Here is a 26,047-nt window from a genome sequence, read left to right as displayed (position 1 = left end):
ATGGTAGTAATGAAGTAGACGCCACGCATAAACACCAAAGCAATCTCCATAGTCCCCAGAAAGATTGATGTGCATCGTACATGTACTGCAGCATGTTGAGGATTGGAAGCTAGGCGACACGCCATATGGTGCATGTACAGTAACATGATTTGGCTGTTATGCTATGCTGTGTTATCTCAAGCCTGATTTGGCTTCGGTGAAAAGGTGTCGTACGACTTGTTGAGAAAACATTATGTATTGGTGGTTTGATGGAAGAAAATGTGAATTTACTCTTATGTATGTTCTCGACCCAAAAAAATGGAAATAAATAAAAAGGGGGGAAAGCATTTGATCTAATCTCACATTATTGTATCTTATCTCATCGGCAATCTTCTCTTATCAGCATAGCCATTCGTCACCCAAGGCCAAACAGTCTGTTTCAGACAGCAGCTGTGTTCCTCCAGGGATGGGGTGATTGATTTCTCATCAGCGGAGGACACAGAGCAGAGCATCCATTCAACAGCATCTTGTAATGAGGGATCAGTTTTGGAGTTCCATTTGTAGGAAAATGAGTGGCTATGGCCAAGAATACCTGAGCCTCAGGTTTGGAATGCCGCCGTTATGCGTAAACATGAACCACTCCAACAATGCAACATCATTACATGGAACATTTTTGTGTATTGATTCAGCCACCAGAGCCTTCTGACCTGTGTGTCTTGCGTTGACATTTGGCTGCTTGTGAAGCTGTTGATGTAGATCACCACCAGTTTCACAAGCAGTCAATAGTGACCACAAGGGTCAACCACAGAATACAACCACAGGATAATAAAAGCTTACTGTATGATTTTAACATTGAAATGTCATTGAATACTGAATTTCCCTTGGGATCAAAACATGGTGGTCTGTCTGTCTATCTGTCTTGTCATTGGTTTGAGAAGTATGTCAGCTGCCTAAAAGCATACACTATAAATGTAAGAAAAATATGGTAAAAGTAGTAGGCTGTCCTCCACTGCTCCTAGCATTTCTCTTGTATAGAAATAGAGAATAGGAGACCTGAAAGGGAAACCAAATTGGGGAGTTAAAGGAAGCCAGTAGTGACTCCTGGGGCCTTAAAGTATTACAATCTCTCATTGCACAGCCTGGCTCTTGAGAACAATTTCCCTCTCTGAGCACTGTAATGATCACTGTAATGGTTGATCATTATACTGAGGCATTCATCAGATTTGATGAATGCCTTAATTAGAAGTCTTTCTTGCTCTTCCTTTGCAAAATATTGTGCTCTTGCTTGAGTTATGTTTCACTTTTATTGCAAGAGGAATGAGATGAGTTGACGCATCCATCTATCCATCTATCCATCTATCCATCTATCCATCTATCCATATATCCATCTATCCATCTATCCATCTATCTGTCGCTACATGTCTATCTTTGTGTTATTGTTTTTATTCATTATATCACGAAAGAACAATACAATTATGCCAGCAGAATACGTAGAAGCATCATGAACAAAAACTAAACAAGATACTCTCTGTCTGTCTATTTATGTAACTAAACCAATACTAGTATTTATAATACTAGTATAATAGTACAAATAAAAATAATCATATACAGTATGGTTTGTTTTGTTTAGGCCATTAAGACTGAGGCCGATTCTGCAAATGCCTTCGAAATCAGTAGTTCTAAAACTTTTTCGTGCCAAAGAAAACAGATACCGTGAGATACATTGGGAAGCCAAGCCAGTGTTACACTGCAGCCAAGCTGCACACATTTGTACGACAGACTTAATGATCCGTAACTATGGCAACACAATATAGAAGCGTAAGATGCAAATTGTTTTTCAAAGAGGCCGTGCCCTATGCGACATTTAAAATAGCTGCTCGCCTGAATATGAATCACACTGTTCGGCGTGAGGTGCACAAAGACCTGTTGGGTGGGCAGGGGTGGAAAGTAACAAAGTAATTTAGGCTGTAAAATGTTTAGGTACTTGTACTGTACTTTAGTTGAGTATTTCCATTTCCCTTTTATACTTTATAATTCACAACATCGCAGAGGCACATATTGTATTCCTTACTCCACTATAATTATTTCACAGCTTTAGTAGTTACTTTAGATTTAGAATATTAATGCAAAACATACAGTAACCACTTAAGGACTATGTTGGCTATGTATACTACAGTATGTATACTATGTTGGCTATGTATACTACAGTATGTATACTATGTTGGCTATGTATACTTTGGCAATTAGTTTGGCACTGTATTTTGATGCCAATAGAAGTCAAATGTTGAATACAAAACATTTACTTGTAACAGAGTAAATGTAGACTGTGGTACTTCTACTGGTACTGCTACTGGTACTGCTACTGGTACTTTACAGAGTAAATGTAGACTGTGGTACTGCTACTGGTACTGCTACTGGTACTGCTACTGGTACTTTACAGAGTAAATGTAGACTGTGGTACTGCTACTGGTACTGCTACTGGTACTTTACAGAGTAAATGTAGACTGTGGTACTGCTACTAAATCTAAGTACATCTTCCACTGCTGCCTGTTGGCTGGGAGAAAAGTTGTGAGCTGTGTTATGAGAGCAGCACATTATTGTTCTGTGTTATGAGAGCAGCACATTATTGTTCTGTGTTATGAGAGCAGCACATTATTGTTCTGCGTTATGAGAGCAGCACATTATTGTTCTGTGTTATGAGAGCAGCACATTATTGTTCTGTGTTATGAGAGCAGCACATTATTGTTCTGCGTTATGAGAGCAGCACATTATTGTTCTGTGTTATGAGAGCAGCACATTATTGTTCTCCACAGGGAATCACGTGTGCCTCGGAGACAGAACGGGGAATCCAAAACAATGCTTTTAATTTTAGCTCTATAGTCCAGCCTGCTTTGTTTTTGTCCTGGAAAAAACAATAGAAAAATGATTAATTTGGCGTGCATCCAGCCCTCAAGCAAGAACAAAATGACTGAGGTTGAATCCTGACTCTAACCCCCCACATATGAATGACAGAAAAAGCTATTCTATTATATCTCTGCTCAGGAGGACGACAAGTATGCCAGGCTTCCCCACTCCAGTGTTTGCATCACGTTATTTCTCTTGAATTGTTGTGCCACTAATGTGGTAGGACATTCTGTACTGTACATGCTTACAGTAGCCTTAACAACTTGCATCTCTACACCTTCCTATTTCATGGTGGTGATAATAAGGCAACAATTAATTCAACCAGGACTTGACATGTAAATAATAATAATAATAATAATAATAATAATAATAATAATAATAATAATAATAATAATAATAATAATAATAATAATGTAAACATGAATGTAAAATAGAAGATCAATGTAGGGAAAGCTAATCCGAGACAGTGTTGAGCTCTCATAGATAGAAAAGAAAATAGGTAACACAATGTCATGAAATGTGAGTGAGATCAAGGTACCTTGACTAGTACTGACAGTGTAACGAAGACTCTCACTTCCATTCATATTATCGGATCTGGGAGAGTTGCTCATTTGATATTTAGTCTCCATACATGGGGATATCCGACTAGGACGTTGGGCTATATGACATATCCGACTAGCACTTTGGGTTATATGACATATGACATGTCTAGTATGATAATCCCTATATTTGTTCCGGGCTGACCTAGTGCTGACATGCAGATCGATGTGGTAGAACCCATATACGGATAGATCTGAATGGCTTAGTCATCGTGACAAAGCATAGTCAGATAATATATAACGGGTCTGCTCAAGGTGATGGGCTGAAGGCTAAGCATCCTCGTTTAAGGTCTAGTTGGACACCACTGCGGCAGGTTCTAACCTAAGCAACCAGCAATAGAGCTTTGAGCTATTTTATAGACACGTTTGTCAAAGCAAGGTTCTGCATGCTACCTGTAACGCAGCAAATAGCCCTGGCATTTCATCAGATTAACCTTGTTGTCACATCAAGACCATCAAGACACAGCGTGTCACGCAGACCAGGGTTATACTAAGTAACACTCTCTTCACAGAGATAGGAGAAAAAGAGAGTGACAGAGAACGAGAGAGAGAGAGAGAGAGAGAGAGAGAGAGAGAGAGAGAGAGAGAGAGAGAGAGTGAGAAAGAGAGAGAGAGACAGGTAAGAGAGAGAGAGAGAGAGAGAGAGAGAGAGAGAGAGAGAGAGAGAAGAGAGAGAGAGACAGGTAAGAGAGAGAGAGAGTAGGTGTGTACGCTCTTCTCCTTCCCTTCAAGGCACCGCCATCAACACCGTAACCCACATTCTGTGGATGCGGCTGACAGGCCACGAGGTAATCTGTTCAATTGAGTTATTGTCAGACACGGAGTACACAGGTACAAACACACACACACACATCGAAAGAAAGAAAAACATTACCACTTTGACTTCTTATAAGAAGATTATGCTTAGGTTATTATAGGTTATACTATTGTTTTCACCGGAATGGTTTCGTACTACAACAAACTCACACTCGTAGTTTCTAGCCTGATTCGCTGCGTTCCGTGATTTGTTTTGTCACTTGGAAAGTCTAATATCTCCAAGGTAGGCGGGATATGCCAAAACTGAGAATCGACCTGAGGCTTGTGATTGGTCTGTGGTGCGGGTTGGGACAAAAAGACCAGTTCAGTCAGATAACTCACGAATAGATTTAACCAATATTTATTATAGAATGAGAATACAAGTGTGCATATAATATTTTATCTTGGCGTTCGGCTCTGCTACATTTTTCTGCTCGGCACAATTATTAAACACCATCATTAAACATTAAGAGCAGGGAGATAGATATACAATAACAACCCCCCATGGGGAACATAAATAACAGAGCCCACCGGTGGTGCTGGGGTGGTGGTGGGAGTAAACATCACATAACAACAACCAGGAAGCGAGTTTTTTATTCCTATGATGGGAGGGAATTTGGAGCGCTGTGATTGGTTGTCAGTGGAGTAGGAAGCGCTGGGTCTGTGTTTTGGACCGCACACAAGTGTTTATGCCTACTAGTACTCTATGACTAGTACTAACCCTATCTCTAACTCTAACCTAAACATAACCGCAAGCAGGGGAGCAACGCATCCCTCACCAACCTTAATCCAAAAACTATTAACGTACCCCTCACCAACCTTAATCCAAAAACTATTAAAAAATCCGCGGTAGTAAAAGATGTGGCGGAGCGGTAAAACGAGCGCTCCTAAACCTGAGCCACCCTAGGAATAAAAAACTAGCAACCAGGAACCATATGCAGAAGGAAGGCAGGAAGAAGCACGCAGTCTAGTGAGCTTAAATACCCCACCCAATTGGTCAGCTGACTGCCACATCAGCGAATGACATGTGGGTCTTGCACAAACTGAATACACCCACATAGTAATGCAGCATATTAACCCCTTGAGTATATGTATGCGCCCTTGAGCACAGCATGAAACCCCTCGAGTAATAGTATACAGTATCTGACTGAACTAACTCTGCAAGCTACATATCATTTGTATCAATACGCGGCTACTGCTGTTGCCCTGAAACATCCCCTTATCATTCTGAACTGAATCTGACATAGTGGACTATAGTGTTTACTTTATACCGTAGGTTTTATTCTCGAGTCTTGAGCTGGCGCAAATGTTTTCAACAGTGACAAAAGAGTGGCGCTGGCTGATGATGTATCAGCAACAACGTGGCTACATAACAGATCACGTTATGAAATACGAGCCAGTATAGCGAAGTGACAAAACAAATCACGGAACACCATGATAATGCCATTCTGAGAATCATTAAATACATTTGGACAACAGATTTCTCAGTAATGATAATAATAATAAGTAATTGGAACAATTTCATCCCACAGGGGAAATTAAAGTAGTCAGCTTCACGCAGCTTCTTACAGGGGAGCACACGGGGGCTGAAAGTCCCTTATGGAGGACCTTACAGTCCATCGTCAGATACTATACACTATACAGCTTGCAGTGTGGGTCAATCGTGGTCCAAGTTTATTAAGGTTGACATTGCAAACTGTCTAATTTAACCAATTATCTTTCCATCGCAATCTCTGATTAAAAGCTGTGTTGATTAGTGAAATGCCCTTGTGTGGTGTTTCTTTGGAATGCTGTCTGTAATTCCTCTGTCCCTCCAAGGCTAATGTAGGAACGCACGGTCCTGCTCCACAGCAGTTCCACCACGGTACAGTAGACGGCAAAGTCCCAAGTGTCAATTTAGCTCCGAAACTTTCTGAGAGTTTCACTCTGTTATACTATAGACTAGAGGGACAGCGAGGACAGATGTGGCATATTGGGGTGTCCTCATGTGACGGCAAAGAAACTGGCCCTTGGGGTAGGGGGGAAGGGGGAGGAGACATTTCTAGGTTACATGATGTCATAGAGAAACGGTGTAATTGGACCACTGGGTATGCAAGACATGAAGTGGAGATATATGCCTGGAGTGTGAGATGTCCTCTATTGCAGGGAAAATTATGTAATATCCTTAATACATCATTTTTTCCTGGGAGTTTAATGACATTAATGTCATTTGTATTACATGAAGATCCAGCGACATATCTGCAAAGTTTTGGGTTCGGCCCTCGGCTCACTCAGTCTACAGTATGTGTCGAAGTGTCCGCCTGAGCAAGACCATCTCTGAGTAGCCATCTGCTGGGTGAAGCTATAAAAGAAATGTCCCCTGCAGGGACTAGAATATACTCCCTTTTCATTCCCGTTGGTATGTTTTCTTCGTCAAACTATAGTCACTAGACGGCAAGAAAGCAGAGAGGGAGACAACATGATGGTATCGAAGTGTACAGGAAAAGAGAGCAACGACATGCACACATGCACCAAGTGTGGGCAGGTGCTGAGGGACAGTATAAGGAAGAACAAAAATAAAACGCTGGCACACGGAGGGCTGCAATATCACAGATGCTTTTTATTGCACCAAAGTTTATCTGTGACGTTTCGAGCACAAGGCTCTTGTGAACACAGAGGAACACCAATCGTTATACAACCCCACAAAAGAAAAACACCGTACTGTGCTGTACTGCTCGTAGATGCTGTACTACTGGTACTGTACTGTACTACCTGTACTGTACTATTTGTACTGTACTACGCGTACTGTGCTGTATCGAGCTCCGAGACTCATGACCTCAGCCGTATGTCGACGCCATGTCACGTGATTGGCCCTAGCCATTTGCAAGCAGGGAACACCCTTCTGTCAACCAGGAATGTGAACCAGGAATGTGTGAACAAGGAATGTGTGAACAGGCGCAGCCATTCGCAATTGTATAATCGGATGAAGAAGAGATATTTTACATACATTATTAAATACATCATCTATGAGTGACTCAACATCATACAAGAGGACCATCTACTTGTGAAGTTAAAGACAGATTATCAAAATATATATAATTCCAAAGACTAACACACCACCATCGACCTTAATGTAGGCTGTCATAAAATGTGAGGCCATAAAAGCTCCTCCATTAATCTACATGCAATATTTAGGGGCAATGAATGAATAAATAACAAATCAAAGAAATTCCATAAATTAGAAAACAAATGCTTAAGAGGTAGTCTGCTATTTTCACTACCTTGGGTCCTCCTGGTGAGACATCACCTTTTTCTTTTGGGTCTCGAGCTAAACAGTTTGGGAACCTAACCTAACATATTGTATTGTAAGGCATAAAGTAACACGAATAACACAAATCCTGGTATCACTCCTTTATACTTTTTATTTGATCAGAATTTAGAAATGAAAAGAAACATAAAATGCAGGCATGGTTATCCGTTGTATTGTGGGGAGGGAGCGGAGTTGAGCGTGCATATCATTATAATCTGAATCAACGCCACAACAATCTGACCGCATTGACAATGTGAATTCTTAAAACTAAAATTAAAACCAGCTGTTGCAGCTGTAAAAAGAATACAGATTTTGCAACTTCATGGCATATTAAAATGCCATGAAGTTGCAAAATCTGTTGCCTTAAACGTATAAGCCCTTTACAAACAAGCCGTCAAGAGATAGTGTGTAATTATTCTCCTGCCGGGCACTTTCTCCGGGCATGGCTGCTGTGTTTGAGCCGCTGGGATAGCACTGGGAGCTGTGTCCCCGGAGTCCGGAATGTGTGTGTGATGTTTGCGGTGTGTTACCGTGTACACACACACGTACGCACGCACGCTGCTTTTAGTGGAGAAATGTCTGTTTCGAGCAGGTTTCAAGACAAGAAGAGCCAGTATTGTAAACATGGATGGAAGCGAAAGCACCGGTCTACTCTGCTCTGCTCAGCAGAGGCGAGTCTGTCTCCACTCTCTCGACGGCAGCATTGAGAGGACAGTGAAACCACGACCGCTGATCAAAACTATATAAAAAGAAATCACACCCGTGTGAAGTGAGGGGCGCTCTTATCATCGTACATCATGATGGCGTAAAATAGTGCCTATTTGCTCAGACACTATGACGTAAAATTCTCCGTTCATTGTCAATGGGAATTTAATGTTTGTGTAGGACGAAAATCTGTACTAATAGCTGAATATAGGCGGGGCTAATATATATTAATCAGGTCACGTTGCAGAAATCAAACACATGTATGATGTACCATATAATTATGTAATGAGTGGCGCCAAACATTTATTTTCCACCCAGAAACCGGAAGTACAGAAAATAGCTACAGAAACAGCAGAAAGCTCTGTATCCACAAGCCTATCATTGCTCCCTATCACAAGTCTTTTATACTTACTTTATCTAAGAAGTGATTTTTGGTGTCTTATATCCCTTAAATATAGCACTTAAATATACTATCCTACCGGTATATAGTTGATCTGCTAATTTTGCAGAACTAGAGTGGTGCCCGTTGGGCACTGGCCTAATTGGAACGATGCAAGTTGGAAATGAATGCCCCACCCAGTTATGTCTGTGTCCCTTTTATGCCCATATATGGAGTTCTTTATCACGCATGCCCAAATGTGGAGTTTATGCAGATGTCAGAACAGGCCAGCTCCATATATGGAGATCTAGGGGTGATCAGGTGTGATCAATTGGCTAATTTGGGCTGTGTCTAGAGCCTGCATGGGCAGGGGCCCTGCCCAGAGGCTCTAAAGCGGGGCCCGTTGGGCACTGGCCTGCCCTACTTGGAACGATGCAAGTTGGAAATGAATGCCCCACTCAGTTTTTAAGTCTGTGTCCCTTTTATGCCCATATATGGAGTTCTTTGTCAGGCATGCCAAAATATGTCAGAATGATGTCAGAACAGGCCAGCTCCATATGGAGATATGGGATGATCAGGTCAACTGGCTATCCGACGGACACGACGCCGGACACTGCACTCCCTGTAGTGGTGTGGAGCACGTGTGTCAAATTTGAAGTCGGTGGGGGGAACGGTTCTCGAGTTACGTGGATTACAGCCGTACACACGTACGTACGTACGTACGTACGTACGTATACACACAGAGACCTGGTGCATTTATAGATAGATATTCATCTATGATGACATTCTCAGAATAGAGATGCTTGGGTTCATGTGGTTAAGTATATAGGCTCTTGCACACCGAGTCCCTATTTTTCGCAACCATTAGTTTAATCCATCATCCAATAAAGAAATGTCATGCACAGAAACCTTGCACACTGAGTATTATCCTATTTTTTGTGAAAATGTTGCTGAATTAAACAAAATTGAGACATCAAGCAGTGAGGATGCTGATTTTAAGGTTCTGTCACTTGTTGAAAACAGAAACATTGGGTGCATCCAATTCTTTGAAACACAATTCTGAAAACAAGCACACCGGTCTGTCTGTCTGTCTGTCTGTCTGTCTGTCTGTCTGTCTGTCTGTCTGTCTGTCTGTCTGTCTGTCTGTCTGTCTGTCTGTCTGTCTGTCTGTCTGTATACACCCCGCCTCGCAGCGAGGCACCTAAAACACTACAACTACAACACTACAACTACAACATTACAACTACAACACTACAACTACAACACTACAACTACAACACTACAACTACAACACTACAACGGGCATGGATGTGAAAAAACACTGGATACAGAATCAGTCTGCAAAAACCTGAAGAATAAACAAGATGCAAGCAGCGGTTCAGCAGCGGTTTGAGTGGTTAATTGTGTATGCCCAACCTGGGCTTGGCGCAGTTGCTATTTTAACAGGCCTGCACAACAAGTAACCAAGATAGCAGGCATGCTTTGGCCCAAAGTTGGTATTGGTTGGCAGTGGAATTACAACGTTGAACCACCATCATACCAACATTGGCAACAGTACAATCGTTGGCTTGGTCAAGTTAGTCACCATTGCGACATTGGTTCCACACCAATAAACATACTGGAAGGCAAATAGACATAGGCTACAGTATAACATGTATTTTTGTATTTTCCCTTTCTAGATAGCAAGCATTCGTTGGAACAATGTTTTAACAAAGTTGGAACAACATGGCTTGTCTGATGCATTAAAATATCCTGTGCCATTTGTACACTCCCAATTACACATGGATAAATGCATTCTATAAATTCTATAGGACTAGACCACATCACAGACCTTACAGCTCACAAATAGGCATTTCTTGAATACTCTCGTTACATCCGCACAGGTGATGCAAACAAAAACAACTTTTTTGTGGCTTTCGCCTTTATTTCTTTCTTTATGGAGGGACAGACAGTAGGCTGACATGAAATGGGGAGAGAGATGGGGGGGAAGACATGATGCAGTAAAGGCCGTCGAGATCGGGAGTCGAGCCCGCGGCACACTGCCAGACTGGATTACCAGCCAAGGTGCCTGGACCACTGAGCCATGGCCCAGGCCGAATAGCCTATATATTGTCAAGTCTGTCTGTTCATCAATTCTAAGAAGACGATGTCTGATGTCTCAGCATGTATGCAGTAAGCAGGCAGACACCATAGTTGCTTGTACCCTCAAGCTACAGTCAGGAGGGTTTCTACTAGAGCACACATCCGAATCAGGTAAGGATGTCTGGCTGTGCAGCTGTGTTTTCCCTTGAGGCGATCAGCGATACCGTGATATTGAGACACCTGTCAATTTTGTCTCCCGTCTCCAGTCTTTATATTTGGAGGGAAATGTAGGTTAAATAAAATAAAAAAAATAGAAAAAGGAAATACCCCAAATTCGCGACAAATCTATGATTCCCCCCCCCCCCCCCCCCCCCCGAATCAGACACACCCCCACTTAAAAATTGGCCTCTACACCCTTGATATCCTTTCACCTCCCCGTCTGGCATTAAATAAACCAATAGCCTTCTAAACTTCCAATTTCACTTGCTTATCCTATATCCTGTATGAGTTCTCCCTCCTGATTGGAGGGAATCTGTATCCCGCCCTGAACATGTGATTCCTGTTTACTAAAGCGCCGGAGAGACAGGAGACCCCTGTTACTGAACAAACACTCACACAGTAAACCAGAAATGTTCTGCATCAGTGCATAGCATATTAAGCATAAAAACTGTAAGTTAACACGCAAGCATCTATGGGTTAAATAATTATTATTGAATTGGGTAAGCGTACTTACATACTAGTAAAGAATGTTTGGTTGTGTGGTCTCCTTTTAGTTTGACATGTCGGGAACTATTCACAAAAAAACACTTTACTTCTAAAACTGTGATGTGACTGATTGTGATTCTATTTGCGTACTGTATCCCATGATCTGAAGGTACTGTATCCCATGATCTGAAGGTACTGTATCCCATGATCTGAAGGTACTGTATCCCATGATCTGAAGGTACTGTATCCCATGATCTGAAGGTACTGTATCCCATGATCTGAAGGTGGCTGTGGCTCAGGAACCAGAGAGGCCATCTGGAAATCGGAAGGTTGCCAGTTCAATCCTCAGTCCCAATGTCATCGAGCAAGACACTTAACCCCTAACTGATCCCCGGTCAATGTTAAACAAAGTCGGCCACTGCTCGCAATTGTTAGGATGGGTAAATGCAGAGGATGCATTTCTGGGTATTTGCCAAGTCAAATGTACTTGGCAAATACCCCAACACCTATTACTTGTATTGCCACCTATCTTCTCCCCTCGTTGCCCTTTCCTGTTATCCTGTTATTCAGTCCTGCACAAAAGCCTAAAAACTAAACAAAAAAACAAACGCCCTGGTTTTTTTTTTGAAGAGTTGAGAACACTAGAAAGAAAGGATTCTGCATTTATTGTTTTGCTGAGTTCAAATAATCAAACAATGATCTACAGTATGAGACATATTTTGCGTCAAGGCTATACGGCAGTCTGGTTCACATAAGCCTTTTGAAAAACAGTTTTAATTGCCCATCTTTCCAGCAGTGGAAAGAGACATTGTGCAGATGATGTGCCAGAGTAAGGACACTAATGCTGAAGACTTGGTGAATATAAAACAAGAACATCTTTGATCGATATGTACCTTGTTCAAAGTTGCCAACACAGCCCTTGAATGCATTATTTAAGAGGCTGTCTCCAGCACCTCTTCATGCTGTTATAGACTTTCTATTTGGATATCACAGCAGTAAATACTGTCATTTGTTTGGTTCTGTGTTAGTTTTCAAGTAATTCATCCTTGAATAATTTAGATTACATTACAAGAGACAATGATCTTCGGGGTATAATTCACACCTGGTAAATGAGATGCGTGCGTGTGCGTGTGTGTGTGTGTGTGTGTGCATGCGTGCGGTCTACAAGTAAGACGCGTAAACGCGGGAAGCGAACTAAGCTGTTGTGGCAGTCTGACACACACACACACACACACACACACACACACACACACACACACACACACACACACACACACACACACACACACACACACACACACACACACACACACACACACACACACACACACACACACACACACACACACACACACACACACACACCCCTCCAATTTCAGTTGCCCTCTGGTGGCGGGCGGGTGGTGTTACAGCGTGACACACAGACAGACAGACAGACACACAGACAGACAGACAGTTTTGGCCAGCTTCTATAGTTAGTGCTCACTTCGTTCGCAATCACTTCGTTCGCAAAAACTAAAACAGCAGTACCCTGGCTCTCTAGAAATGAAGTTGAGAGAAGATGGTCTATAATATCATGATGCAGAGCTTGAAATTGCTACTGTGACAGCAGCTACACTAGGGTTTATGATGAAATGCACAAGCAGTGTTTTTACTCCCCAAAGGACCTGTGTTAGAAAGACTTCCTAAATGATTGGCAGGCAATCTCTGTACTTTCATTTCTGTTGGTGCTTGTTCACTAAAGTGAACGGTTTGATTCATTATTACCAAAAGAGTGCAGTGAGACAACAAACTTACCATGTCTGTATCTGACACAGGCCCAAAGCTGGTCACGTAGATGTTTGTCCTCACCTCTGTTATAGTCTCTGAGAGCACAATCACAATCACTGTTAGTAGCCAACTATAGCATGCACGCACGCATGCACACACACACACACACGCACACGCACACGCACACGCACACACACACACACACACACACACACACACACACACACACACACACACACACACACACACACACACAACCATCAACATTCACCCCAGGCATATTTTGGGTCGGATTCCCCGTGTCATGAGTGTTGTTTGTGGGTCGCTGATCTGTTGGCCTACCTCCCAGTCCAGGACGGAGCCGGTTGTCATAACCATCCAGCAGTCTGTCCAGGATTCGGGTGAAAATGGTGATATTGTCGTGGCTGTCATCAGGCAATGGCTCTCTGTGTCCGACTACTGACCTATGGACAGACACAAAGAAAGAGTGATTAGGGTGAATACAATATTTGCCTCCCATTCGCTTCCATTCTATGCAAGCAAATGTGTGGAGCTTTCAGTGGTAAAAGAGAATTTGCCTGATGTGCCCCACATTTGACAACTTTGGTCAACTTTGATGTGGATTTTGCTTCCTCAGAAGTGTGTGTTGCATGTCGAAGATAGCAGATTTCCAAGTAGACCAGGGGTTCTCAACGTTTTTGGCCGGGGACCCCCGAAAATGCTTTGGCAACGTCTCGGGACCCCCGCCCCGCCCCCTCCCGACCCCCAATATAAATTGACTGCTACAATAACCTTAAACCATTTTGGGCGGGAACCCCTTTTGGTGTTTTAAGCATTGTTATAATTTAGCTATTTAAAAATAGCAGATCTACAAGCTCGTAGCGCGCCACCGAGTGGCGCGCTACGAGCTTGTAGGTCTGCCATTTTTGAAAAATCGTGATTTTTTTTTTTTTTTTTTAATCTTTTTTTTTTTTTTTTTTAATAATTTGGGGACCCCCTAAAATAATTTGGCGACCCCCCGAGGGGTCGCGACCCACGGGTTGAGAACCCCTGAAGTAGACAAAGATCTCTTCAGGCTGGTACGATTGACACGTCTAGTGACTTAGTTGCGTGACAGCCGCCGCAAGTATAAGGCTTGAATGTTGTTGCAGCAACACATGGAGTGTGTGATGAAGCATGTTATGCAGCAGCGGGGGGCTTGTGTGGAGAGAAAGCCATCTCTGTGCTCCAATGTCACCAAGACAAATTGCTAATCAAAGCCATTTTGATTTGGAAAGAAGATGGCAGTATATGCTTCTTTGAAACACTGTTGTTTTCCAAGAGTGAAAACACAGAGCTTCAACATTAATGGATTTTCTTTTCCTCACAGTCATGGTGATTGCACTGATCAAGAGTCATATTGCAGGCTTAATTTGAGGTGCAGTATGGCAGTGCAGCGTTTTCACACACACACACACACACACACACACACACACACACACACACACACACACACACACACACACACACACACACACACACACACACACACACACACACACACACACACACACACACACACACACACACACACACACACACACACACACACACACACACACACACACACACACAGTGGAGTGTCCAAAGGGATTTGCGAAGCTTGTCAGAACACTAATGACAAACCAGGAGAATTCCGTGGTTCAATTTCTCCCCTCTGCATACAATCCAAATGGATGCTGCAAATAAAGAGCTCTCCTTCAAAATAGAGCTGCATATCAAATATAAAATTGTGCTACTTGAAGGAAGGCCACACTCAAATGAAAGGTTTTACATGGAACAGCTAGAACATTTTACTATACTGTAGCGCTCACTGTAAACTTGGCTCCTAAAAATGTAGTATAAATGGACCACTGTATTATGTGGTCCATTTGGTTCTATATAAAAGCCAGTAATGGATTCTATATAAAGAGGCACCCACAAAGGTCTCATATACTGAGTGTGTACTGTGTATCTGAAGGCTTCTAGCTTTATAATGGATATTGAGCAATGCATTTCAGTAAAGATTTATTTCCAAGATGGCTCTTTAGCAATCGGGAATTCAATTCCACAGGCTCCTTTATAAGTCAACCCACATTTCTTCACTGATGATGGTGAGACGGAGACACCACTGGACATACAGAGTACTGATGAACTAATGAGTAACGTCTTTAATTAAACCAGGATCCCCTCAGGAGCTAACCTATAATATCCCTGATTGGAAACCGTTTCATGTAGCTGTCTTTACTGGAAGACATGTAGGCCTACTACTGTATAACCAATTAACATAGACATAGTAGTGGCTGGTAATGTATTTAAAATAATTTAAAATGTATCCCAAGCTTTAGCTACAGTATTATTGTCAATCACCCACTCATATAACCCCCCCTTTTGTCTTATCTTATTAGCTTAGCGTATAGCTTAGCTTGACTTGTCACTGTATGATATTTGCTATGTGTGGTTCAGAATCAGTGGTTCTCAAGTACGCTCCCGCGTGACAAACTGCTACAGCAGCTGTCAGTTCTGCCAGATTGTCAGTTGTATTATAAATAATTCCCTGGTTGGAATGAAGTATGAGTAACCTACTTTGGATACACAGAACTGCAGACTAGGCCTAGTTATTTAACCGGATGTGGATCTCTGAATTCATGTGACCAGCCTGTGACATCAACACACTCTGCGGGGTCATCCGACAACGTCTCGGCCACTTCCACACTCCAGGAATGTGGAAGTGCCCAAACCCAAGACATAAAAGGGTTGCGGCTCCCGTAAAAAAACAGTTAAAATGACGGAGGCATGTAAACGGGACTTGAGCCAAGTCATCGGCGAGCAAGTCGCCGTGCAGAGCGATGCAAAGTCTGCTTCAGCTGACTCTGCATGCAGTGTTCAAGATACCTATAGAGCGTCGCAGTCCCGCCCCCTACCATGGCCCAGGAAATGAATCCCAATGCATTTTTCCCATAGAGACACACGGGGACTACAAATTTCACGCCCCCAAATGAGACAGCGTCCCCACTTCTGGTCTGTTGGCACGGATACTGCAGGCCAGCCCATAGAAGTCCGTTGAAATTCAACTGTAGTTAGCCTACTTTTAAAATAATACGAAATTAATTGAAGACTATATTGATTTGAATAAAAATATGTTTCCAAATGTATGAAGTGTCTTTGTCAACATATATTGTTGTTTTCTCAATAGAGGATGTATTTCACATTTAATTTACCACTTGAATGAGTTACCCATAATGTTAACGGAGCAGAGGGGAGACGGCAGACAGAGAACCTGTCGCTTTTAAGGGACGTCACTGCCTTTACGAGGCTACGAGCGCCGACTTTGAAGAGTGGAATTCTCAATATACATCCCGATCCCGACTGACTTTGTTATTCATGTCTATATTTTGAACATGTCACGGGCTCACTATATATGTTCTACCTACCACGGAGCTCCGACGGTGTGTTTTACCGCTGTCAACTTGTTGTATAATTAACTTTGCTGAATAGTTGCATGGGAAAATAACCCAGATAAATGGAGGAGTGACATCCTGACATTTTCAACTACCTAGTGAATTCTCCAGATGAGTATTAATAGTAGTCTTGCAAGATGCTGTTTAGATCATTTTCAACAAATACATAGCATATGAAACGAATTACAACAAATATATCTGGGTATTGAAAACCTCAAGGGATGCATCCGTGACGTATATACCGTGCGACCACTTTGACTTGAGAATTACAATGCTAGTACTTTTCACAAACTGATGGAGTATATTATAGTACATTGTAGGATGTATATTGAGATGGCAGGTATGTGACATTGAAAAGGACAAATCAAACATATGGGACACTTTATTAGAACACAAAAAAAATCGCTATAGCCTCAGTAATGAACCAGTGAAATTAGGGTATTTTATGATGCCTCTCATAGGGATTGCATTGGCAGCTGCAGTACACAGTTGAAACGGACCAGAAGTGGGGCCGCTGTCTCATTTGGGGGCGTGAAATTTGTAGTCCCCGTGTGTCTCTATAGACATTTCAAAAAGTTTTTATTTAAAGACGGTTACGCCAACTCGAGTCGTGACAACTCATGACAACACAAACAATATTTTGGACCAAACAAATAATTACAAAGAAGAAAAACAACAAAAAAAGTGTTGTAACCTGCCGTTTTTTTCTTCTTTCTAATTATTTGTTCGGCCCAAAAAATTGTGTTTGTTGTCATGATTTGTCACGACTCGAGTTGGCTTTGTCCGCGGCGTAAACGTCTTTAAATAAATACTTTCTGAAATGTCTATGAGGGAAATGAACGGAGAATCATTTCCTGGGCCATGGTAGGGGGCGGGACTGCAACGCTCTATAAAGACAGAATCGTACCTCAGAACCCTCCTCCCCCTCTAGTCAACATGTGACGTTTGGTCGAATCCGTCCAAAGCTGTCACCCGTTTGCCGTCTTGGGTGTGAGTTTGCGTCATTCATCAGTCATCTAAGTCACCTACCACCTACTGTATGTATGACATGTGACTCAAAATTTGGGCAATTTCAGCGTGATCACAGCCCCATTGACCTCCATTATAAAAGTAAAGTTAAATATTTCCAATGCATATGAGCAAGCATGCTTTTGAAGTTTGCCGCTGATCTGTCTGTCCAGTGCTTTGTGAGATTAGCTATGGACAGAAAGACAGACAGACGGTCACTCACTCACTCAGATGGCTAGTCTCTTGCAGAGCCACACAAAATCATCTTTTTCCTCTGGGAGCAATCTCATAGCATACACTGGTCAGAATGCCAAAGCAGATGAAGACATCCCCAATGGAACCATATCGACCAAGGGGCGGCCATAGCTGAGTGGGTAGAGAGGCCATGTGGGAAACAGAAGGTCCCTGCATGGTTCGTGTCTCTGCCCTGGTCTGTGTGTCGAGCACTGCTCCTAATAATTAGGAGGATGAGTAAATGTAGAGGACAAATATCATGCATGTGCAAAGGCATGGTGATAGAAAATACGAGTTATTATGACTGGAGACCTTTGTAGGAAAACAAAATTCTCCAAAACCACACTTATCAGCAAAGAGTAGTGCGTACTGTGTAGTGCATAAGGTTGTTCAATGATAAATGAAGTGTAGTGTCAAAACTGAATGACTTTTTGGATAGTCGTCTGCAGTGATGTATTATACAATGTACTGTATTTCTACAGTGAGCTTGAGTTGTTTTGTACAAATAATTTCCCTCTGGATCAGCACATTATCTGTCAATCAGTCAGTCATACAATCAATCAATCAATCAATCAATCGGATTTGATTAATAGCTTTAAAATTAGTTTCCAATCAGTGATGAAAGCAACATGGTTGAGTAGTTTCATATTTAATAAACTAGGCTATATTAAACTTAGCTTTATTTCCCTCTGGAAAAAAATCTCTCTCTCTCTCTCTCTCTCTCTCTCTCTCCACACAATAAGCTGTGCTAAACTAATTTATTTGCCTAGCTGACCATATTTCGTTATTTTAACCTTTTTATTATTATATTTTTTTGTAGAGGTGAGCGACAAGGCACAGATGCTCTATTCCCAAAGTGATGTTCACTTGTGGGAGAGCTGAGATCAATGCAACTGTGCCTGTTCTTGCCATAACTGCTACTGCATCCTTGGCCAAAAGAAAGACGCACTGGGAAAGGAAGGACTGCATTGAGGTAGTCAAAAAGATGCGATTAAGACTTTTCATGCCCAGGGCTATGAGCTTGTATTCTGATTAATGTATTGAAAAAAACAAAGGTTTTGTCATTGGTTATGTCTTCAGAGGAGGTTATGTCTTCAAGAGGTTAGAACAGGGTTTTTGCAGAGATATATTATAGGTTGGTCACTCACTTCTTATAGAAAAACGGATGCATCACAGTTATCTGCATATGTGATTTTGATCTTGTTATGTTAAATGTGCCACATTTTGACTGTCACTGAATAAATGCTTGGTCATGTATGTCAATAAGATAAGATAAACCTTTATTGATCCCTGGAAATGCAGGCGTCAGGTGTTCAGCAACAGCAGTGAGTCAAAGAATGGGCGCAGGGAGGAGAAACGAGATAAGAATGAGAAAATAAACAATTAACTCTTTGAGAGTTTCATGGATTTCTATATAGTTTTTAGACTTCTCTATGGCAGAATGGCGTTTTTGAATGATTTATTGAAAATTCTCTGCTGTGAATGTGTGACAACGAAAGACCTTCAGAGAAAGCTTGGCTTGTCTGCTTCCAGGAAAAAAATGAACTGAGTTGATAAAATGTTTAGTTGTGGTGTTGGAAGCCATTTAAAAGAGCCTGCATTTACACTGGGTAGTGTTTCTAGGACAACAAAAAAAGTTATGACCGGTTGAAGTTTTATTTTCTAAATAACTTTTTTTCTGCTGGGCGTACATAGCCATGCAATATCTCATTTTAAAGGGTGAGTTGTCTAGTTCAATTAAAATAAAATAAAAAGTTTCTCACATGTACCACTGTAGATATTTTGCCATCTATAAATAGCATGGTCAGTCATGATCAATCTGACCTATCCAGCTAAAAGTCCCCCTAGCTCTGAAATGGAACATCATATAAACTCAATTCTTTTTTGGGGTAAAATTAGACATTCTAACGCACATTTTGATATATACCATGTTTACATAGTCTTACCAGTACCGTGTCTATTCATGCATGTATCTCAAAAACCTGTTGTGAAGAAACAGTTTTGATAAAAAACTCATCCAAGGACATTGTTTTGATATGACTTTGTGCCCATGATATGTATCAAAATATAGACTTGAATGTATACTGTATTATAACAAAAAAATTGGGTTCTTACCATCTACCGTTACAGAGTAAATCACAGTTGAAACTCGCTTAGTCAAACCATAAACCTCAGACTAGTGAACAAAATAGCCATGACAGGTCTAACTCATTGTAAAAGCTTGTCTTTTATTTTTTATGACTAACATAATACAATTATAATAAATATTACAGAAAATAAATAGGCCTACATACAAAACAGTTGTCCCCAAACTCCCCAGTGTCCCCAAACCACTGCATTCCAGTTGTTCTTGACGGTGTGTGTGTGTGTAGGCTAAATTTAAAAAAAACAACAACTGAAATGAATGAATGCATCCGGTTCAGTGTCGGAGAACTCCATCGCAGTCTTGACTCTTCGTCTTCATCATCATCATCCTCCTCCTCATCTGATGCCAGTTCTAAATATATAAAAAATAAACATTTAGCTGTAGTCAGCCCGGCCAATAGCCAGTTGGGGGGGGGGGGACGTAGGCTATCTGACATCATCGTCATCATCATCATCACACGGAGACACACTAAACAATGTACAATCATGATTGTATACAATATACAATGAATGCAATTATCATGCAAGCTCAGACGTCAATGAAACGTCATACAGATCTTATATAATACGCTACTGTTAGCTTCACTCCCCGTCCCCCCTCCGATCCTTGTAGCAACGTCATCATAACCACGCGTTGCTTCAGTAAACGATGCATGTTTGTTCTCCGTCTTTGTAGACAGTAAATAAAAGGAGCGAACATTACTCTAAAGATCAGATCGCCTATAAGGCACGCTACAATATAAAATACTTGTACTGCCATGCGTGCATGCCTGCTACGATACATTTGTACTGCACCAACCAACCGATCGGTTGGTTGCAACCAACCAACCATTAGCCAGCACCAATGCACCAACCCCACCATTAGCCAGCACCTTTGGTGCTGGCTAATGGCTGGGGGCCATCGTGGTGAGTCATTCTGGCGTCATGATCTGACTAGTAGTAGTAATTATCCAAGCATCTATTTGTAGCGATCATCTTATGATTTCTGATCACTATAGAAGGGCATTTTCTACAATAAGATTACCTCAAAACATTCCGGGTTGATCGTCTTCTTCAATGGTTTCCCGGTATAGCTCATCGGACGACGATGGGGAGACAATGAAAAAAGGAGGGAGGGAGCAGCGAGTCTCGCTGTAAGCACTGGACCAGGGCTACTCCGCCTGGAGAAGGCGACTGGGACGCGTATGGATCAATACTACTACCACAAAACTCGCTCAAATAAATAGTACTGCTTTCAACTTTTTCTGCTAGAAAATCGCTCGGGCGAGACGGCAAACAGGCAAAACAATGATAACTATGAAGACTCCCTCTGCCCCCACTGTTTACAGGGGGTGGGACCAGCTTCCAATGGCAACACGTACACGTGTGTCACGTGACACGGGTTTTCTGGGTAATGTAGTTGGAATATAAGCTCAGGAATTTAAACAGCGCTTCGGAGCATATTAATATGTTTAGATTCATCAAAAACTGTGAAGACGCCAATTGGCGTCATTGATCATTTACGGAATTCTGATGAAGACGCCAATTGGCGTCTTTCATCTTCTAAGGGTTAAAGAGAGACTTAAGCTATAGTCCAACCTCTGCACTTGGGCTAACATTCAGTATGCATATTTTATAAATAAATATATGTATAATCTTAGCCCCATCATCTCTTTCTGTACACCAATGCTTCCTGACATTACTTGACATTACTTGACAGGAATACCAAACGACTCGCCCCTTTACCAACTCGCCCCCGCGATTTTTTTAAATGTAGTTAACAGTTAATTTAGTATTTCCCTCCCTCTCTGAAATCTGAAATTATCTTGTATACAGATTTATTTGATTGTATAGTAGTCGATCTCTATACCCCTAAAATGTAGAAAGAACAACATGTCACAGAGACGGTGACTGCTTAATTAAGTTAATTTAGTTTTATTAATCCCATTTCTTCCATGTAGCCCATGTTTTGTAATGGCATCATCATGCTATTATGCCCGTGGATATACAGAGTGAACTTAACAATGATAAATGAATATGATAATACCTTTTAAATAATCACCAACATGAATTATGTTTGTTATTTACAGCTAGGTAGAGTAGTGGACTAGTGGGGCGAGATGGAAAAGGGGTGTACCTTTTCCAGGTGTACAGGTTACCCATGACAGTATACCATGCTTCTTGACAGAGACTGTCCCACCATCATTTTGGTTTGGTTTCTCCTTTTTCGGATTTGGGTAGGATTGTGTAAGAAAGGGTTAAAAATGAATCCCATGGGACATTTTTCTTGCCGGTTACCTGGCAGAATCTTAAAATACACCCTTCAAGGATTCAGAAAATAGCTGTTGGAACATAAAAATCCACCTAAGAATTTAGTAAACAGAGAGATGTCATCAGAACATTTTCAGCTATTTTTGTGCTGTTTTTGCACCAAAATAGAGTCAAGATGTGCTAGAATCTTCATAATAACCATTTTGTTTAATTCCTTGGGTCCTAATTGTATGGAAACATGTGTTCATTTGACCCTGTAGATTGTTTATGTCAATAGTTATGCTGTTTTTTCTTGTCTCTTCATTTGCATATTTAGCTAGGGTATGTGTAAGAAAGGGTTAAAATGAATCTCCTGGGACATTATTTTTTCTTGTTACCAGGCAGAATCTTAAAATAGACCCTTCAAGGATTAAGAAAAAACAGGTGGCGTTAAAAATCCACCCTATGCACGTGAACCCCCGTTCTGTCTCTCTCTCTCTCTCTGTAGTCTTCCAAAGCAGTGCGTCCCACAACACTACCCAATACAAATTAAGTGCATAGACTACACATTGCTTATATTTTAGTTTTTACATTATGCACTTTTCTATTGTACTTTTTCTATTCTGTAATGGTATAATTATTTGTATTTGAACATTATGTAAGAGACGCAAAAGTGATCAAAATAACTTGTTAGTAACAAATGGCAAATAAATAAACAAAAATGTGCAATATTAGGATATGGATTTTTGAGCAGTTGCTTATAAGGAATAGACTAGATAAACTAAACACTGTATATAAGTGTACAAAATTCCCTATAGCCACATTCATTTCGCCCAATTTATTTAGTGCAGGCTTCTGTTTCGGTACTCCTAGTTCAGTCCATATCCCTGCTTATCCAGTAGTAGCCACGCCCCCAGAATGGTTGGCCAACGTTGAAGCCGTCAAGCCTACTGGTCAAATCAGGAACTGCATTTAGCACGAGAAAACCCTGCAATGTTTAACATTGAGCGCTCGTTTGCACTTCCGCATTTGACCACCAACTGTTGGTGGTCAAATGCGGAAGTAGAGCGTTCTTCCGGGTCAAAACGCCACAGAGCAACTTCCATTGAAATGAATAGCTGTGGGCGGGGCTGTGCTCTATCCTTTATAACTCTATGGTAGTAGCACTACTAAAACCACCCTTGCCCGCCTCACATTCACTTCTCAGACTCCTCTCCATCCTGCACGGAAAGATAAAGATTATTGGACTTCATTGAGTAATATCTAGTCATTAAACCAGTTGTTTTAAAACTATGGACATGACATGTCACCTATGTACTGTTCTGTTACAGTTAGTATAAACCCAGCTGTATTCATTTATTCATCATTTATTCATTTTCCTAATATTCCTGTGTATTTCTGTTACTGCATTTCACATACAATTCATACAATTGTAAAATTGTAAAAACCCCGTAAAAACCCATAAACTGCCATCACTGTGTCTGTCTATCTTGGAGCCCCTCAGAGCCCTGTGGTGCAGTGCATAGCATCAAATCCCCTAAGAATAGACACGCCTCTGTTAATTAAAGGCTACCGATGTCTCACAATAAGGCTGTACAGTAGTGATGATTAGACCTAATAAATTGGCTAGCACTTACCCCTTCTAAAATACTTTTAGCTCCAGGACTTCATACGAGGTTTGACAATCCTCTTGTTCTTTCTAGTAGTAAGTAAGTAAGTAAGTGGGTCATGTCTTTTATGAGACTTGCAGTTCTTTGAACAGTGGTGTTGCAGGCTGACACATGCTGCATATACTTACAGGTCCCATTACAGTATATCTTCTAATGCATACACGTTATTCAGCTTAAGGGTATCATCAAAACCGAGAAATAAATCGTTTGACCCCTAGCAGTTTCTCCACAAATGCTACAAACTAAACGGAACTAAACAGAACTAATCAACTTTAGATAGTGTTTAGTTCTAGTGATCACCATGTTGACATGTTTCTGTGGTTCCTTATGTACAGCACACACAGTAGAGGTTTATGGGACATGGGTCCATTACGGCCACCTCATTGTGATTGGGTAAAGCGCAGCTTGCTTCCAGCTCAAGAGCCGGTCCCCTAGGAGCGCTACTATCCAGATTGTCTTTGACCATGCCCCTGTTTTGAGAGATTAAATAAGCCATGATAATGTACTGTGCACAGGTAATAAACAAACATCGATAAGGGTATTGTAGTGTATTGTATTTACTTTGTCTTGTTTTGTTTCATTTGTCTTAATTGTTTGTATGATTATTTTATTTACATTCTCAAGCATTCCTTTGTGTTAAAACTGAAAGAAAAAAATACTTTGAATCATAAAAAACAAACATCGATCACCGTTCCCTCATGTCCCAACACTACTACTTTTTTGTTTGTTTTTCTGTTTGTGAATGTCTAATATAATGTTTCCCAGTTATGTGAAATATTTACAACAAAAACACAAGATATAATAGTACATGGATTCCTCAGAGAGAGAGAGAGAGAGAGAGAGAGAGAGAGATTGTGTGAATGTGTGGGAGTATGTTTATGTGTGCAGTAAAGTATGAACTGAAACAAGAGAATAAAATAAGGACACACTAATGACCTTGTTGGAAAAACACACTGACAAGGAGGTTGCCATCTTTAATAGATAGGGCGCAGCGAAGAACAGATAACACCTGCAAATTTGATCACCATTTTAAATTGATGCCCTAATGACTAATACATTGACCTTGGGGTTGAGTGAGGCATGGGTCAGCATCTGGTTATCAAATGGGCACTCTACTTCCTTCAAGCTTAAGTAATTAGTCCCCCGAGGGTGCAGCTATAAGATCTGGCATTCCAGGTTCATCCGCTTTGATAGCTACTTTGTTCTTTGCACCCCAGATGGGATCTTTTGTCTTTAGCCAGAGCCATGGGAGATTTTTTTCAGTGGCTTTGGAGAGAGCTTTAATGGGTTTCCGTCGGGCCTGGCCTTTTAGCAGCCTGGTAGTTGACATTGCAATTAAGCCGCTATAGCGAGCTTCCACTGGGTAAACCTTCCTTTTCCAGCTGCGCAGCCCTGAATAGGCTGCTAAGTCGACATACCTCAGGCTTTTGTACCCGTGCACCAGCCACGGTCTCTTCCTGGGGCACTGTTAGCTCAGGGATGTATTGTAAACCACATGCTGGGAGCCTGAAAATGAATAAGGTGGTTTCCAGTGGGATGACAAGTATTGGCTGAAGTCTGTTTGACTTAGTTGCAGGCTGTGTCCAGCTGGCTTTAATCTGACATGGAGGAGGGATTTCTTTTCTTCCTAATTATTTTCTCACTCTAAGTGGTGCCAGCCTGAATGTAGTGCAGCCTATATCATGTGGGCGGTATGAGCCATGGGCCCCTGAGTATTGCAATTAATCTATTTTCCCACAACAATGTGAGCAATTTGTACCAATTTGCCTAAACACAGATTTCCCATATATTTTATGTGTAACTTTTAGACACAGGGCTATACCCCAAAGGCTTAGGTTTTAATGGTTACATTAGTGTGAATATGGCAGTATGGCTAGGTCATCTTACTGTATGACAAATGGATACAGTATAAAGCTGCAGGCAGCTTCAAAATGTTTCATAGTTTAGGGCAGGCTATTAAAATAATGAGGGCAGACAATGCCCTTTGCATTTTTCTGTATTGAGATTGATGGACATAATGGATAGGGAGAGTGTTACGACTATAATGGTATTTTTGTTATCTTTTTGGGTTATGG

General features: G+C 41.4%; 1 protein-coding gene across 2 annotated transcripts in view; it reads right to left on the bottom strand.

Moving 5' to 3' along the window:
* The window catches only part of gabra3 (gamma-aminobutyric acid type A receptor subunit alpha3), a 155,635-nt gene that overhangs the window by 39,611 nt on the left and 89,977 nt on the right, over positions 1-26,047 (bottom strand). For both annotated transcript variants that reach the window (XM_079508824.1, XM_079508823.1), the window contains exons 3-4: positions 13,550-13,671; positions 13,235-13,302 (exon numbers count right to left, since the gene is read on the bottom strand). In XM_079508824.1, coding sequence (XP_079364950.1) covers positions 13,235-13,302; positions 13,550-13,671 — 190 coding nt within the window. The remainder of the gene's footprint in view (positions 1-13,234; positions 13,303-13,549; positions 13,672-26,047) is intronic.

This window comes from Electrona antarctica, assembly GCF_951216825.1.
Source record: "Electrona antarctica genome assembly, chromosome: 8".
NCBI lineage: Eukaryota > Metazoa > Chordata > Actinopteri > Myctophiformes > Myctophidae > Electrona > Electrona antarctica.
Note: the sequence above shows the minus strand (reverse complement) of the source record. Positions and strands in the feature narration are given on the sequence as shown.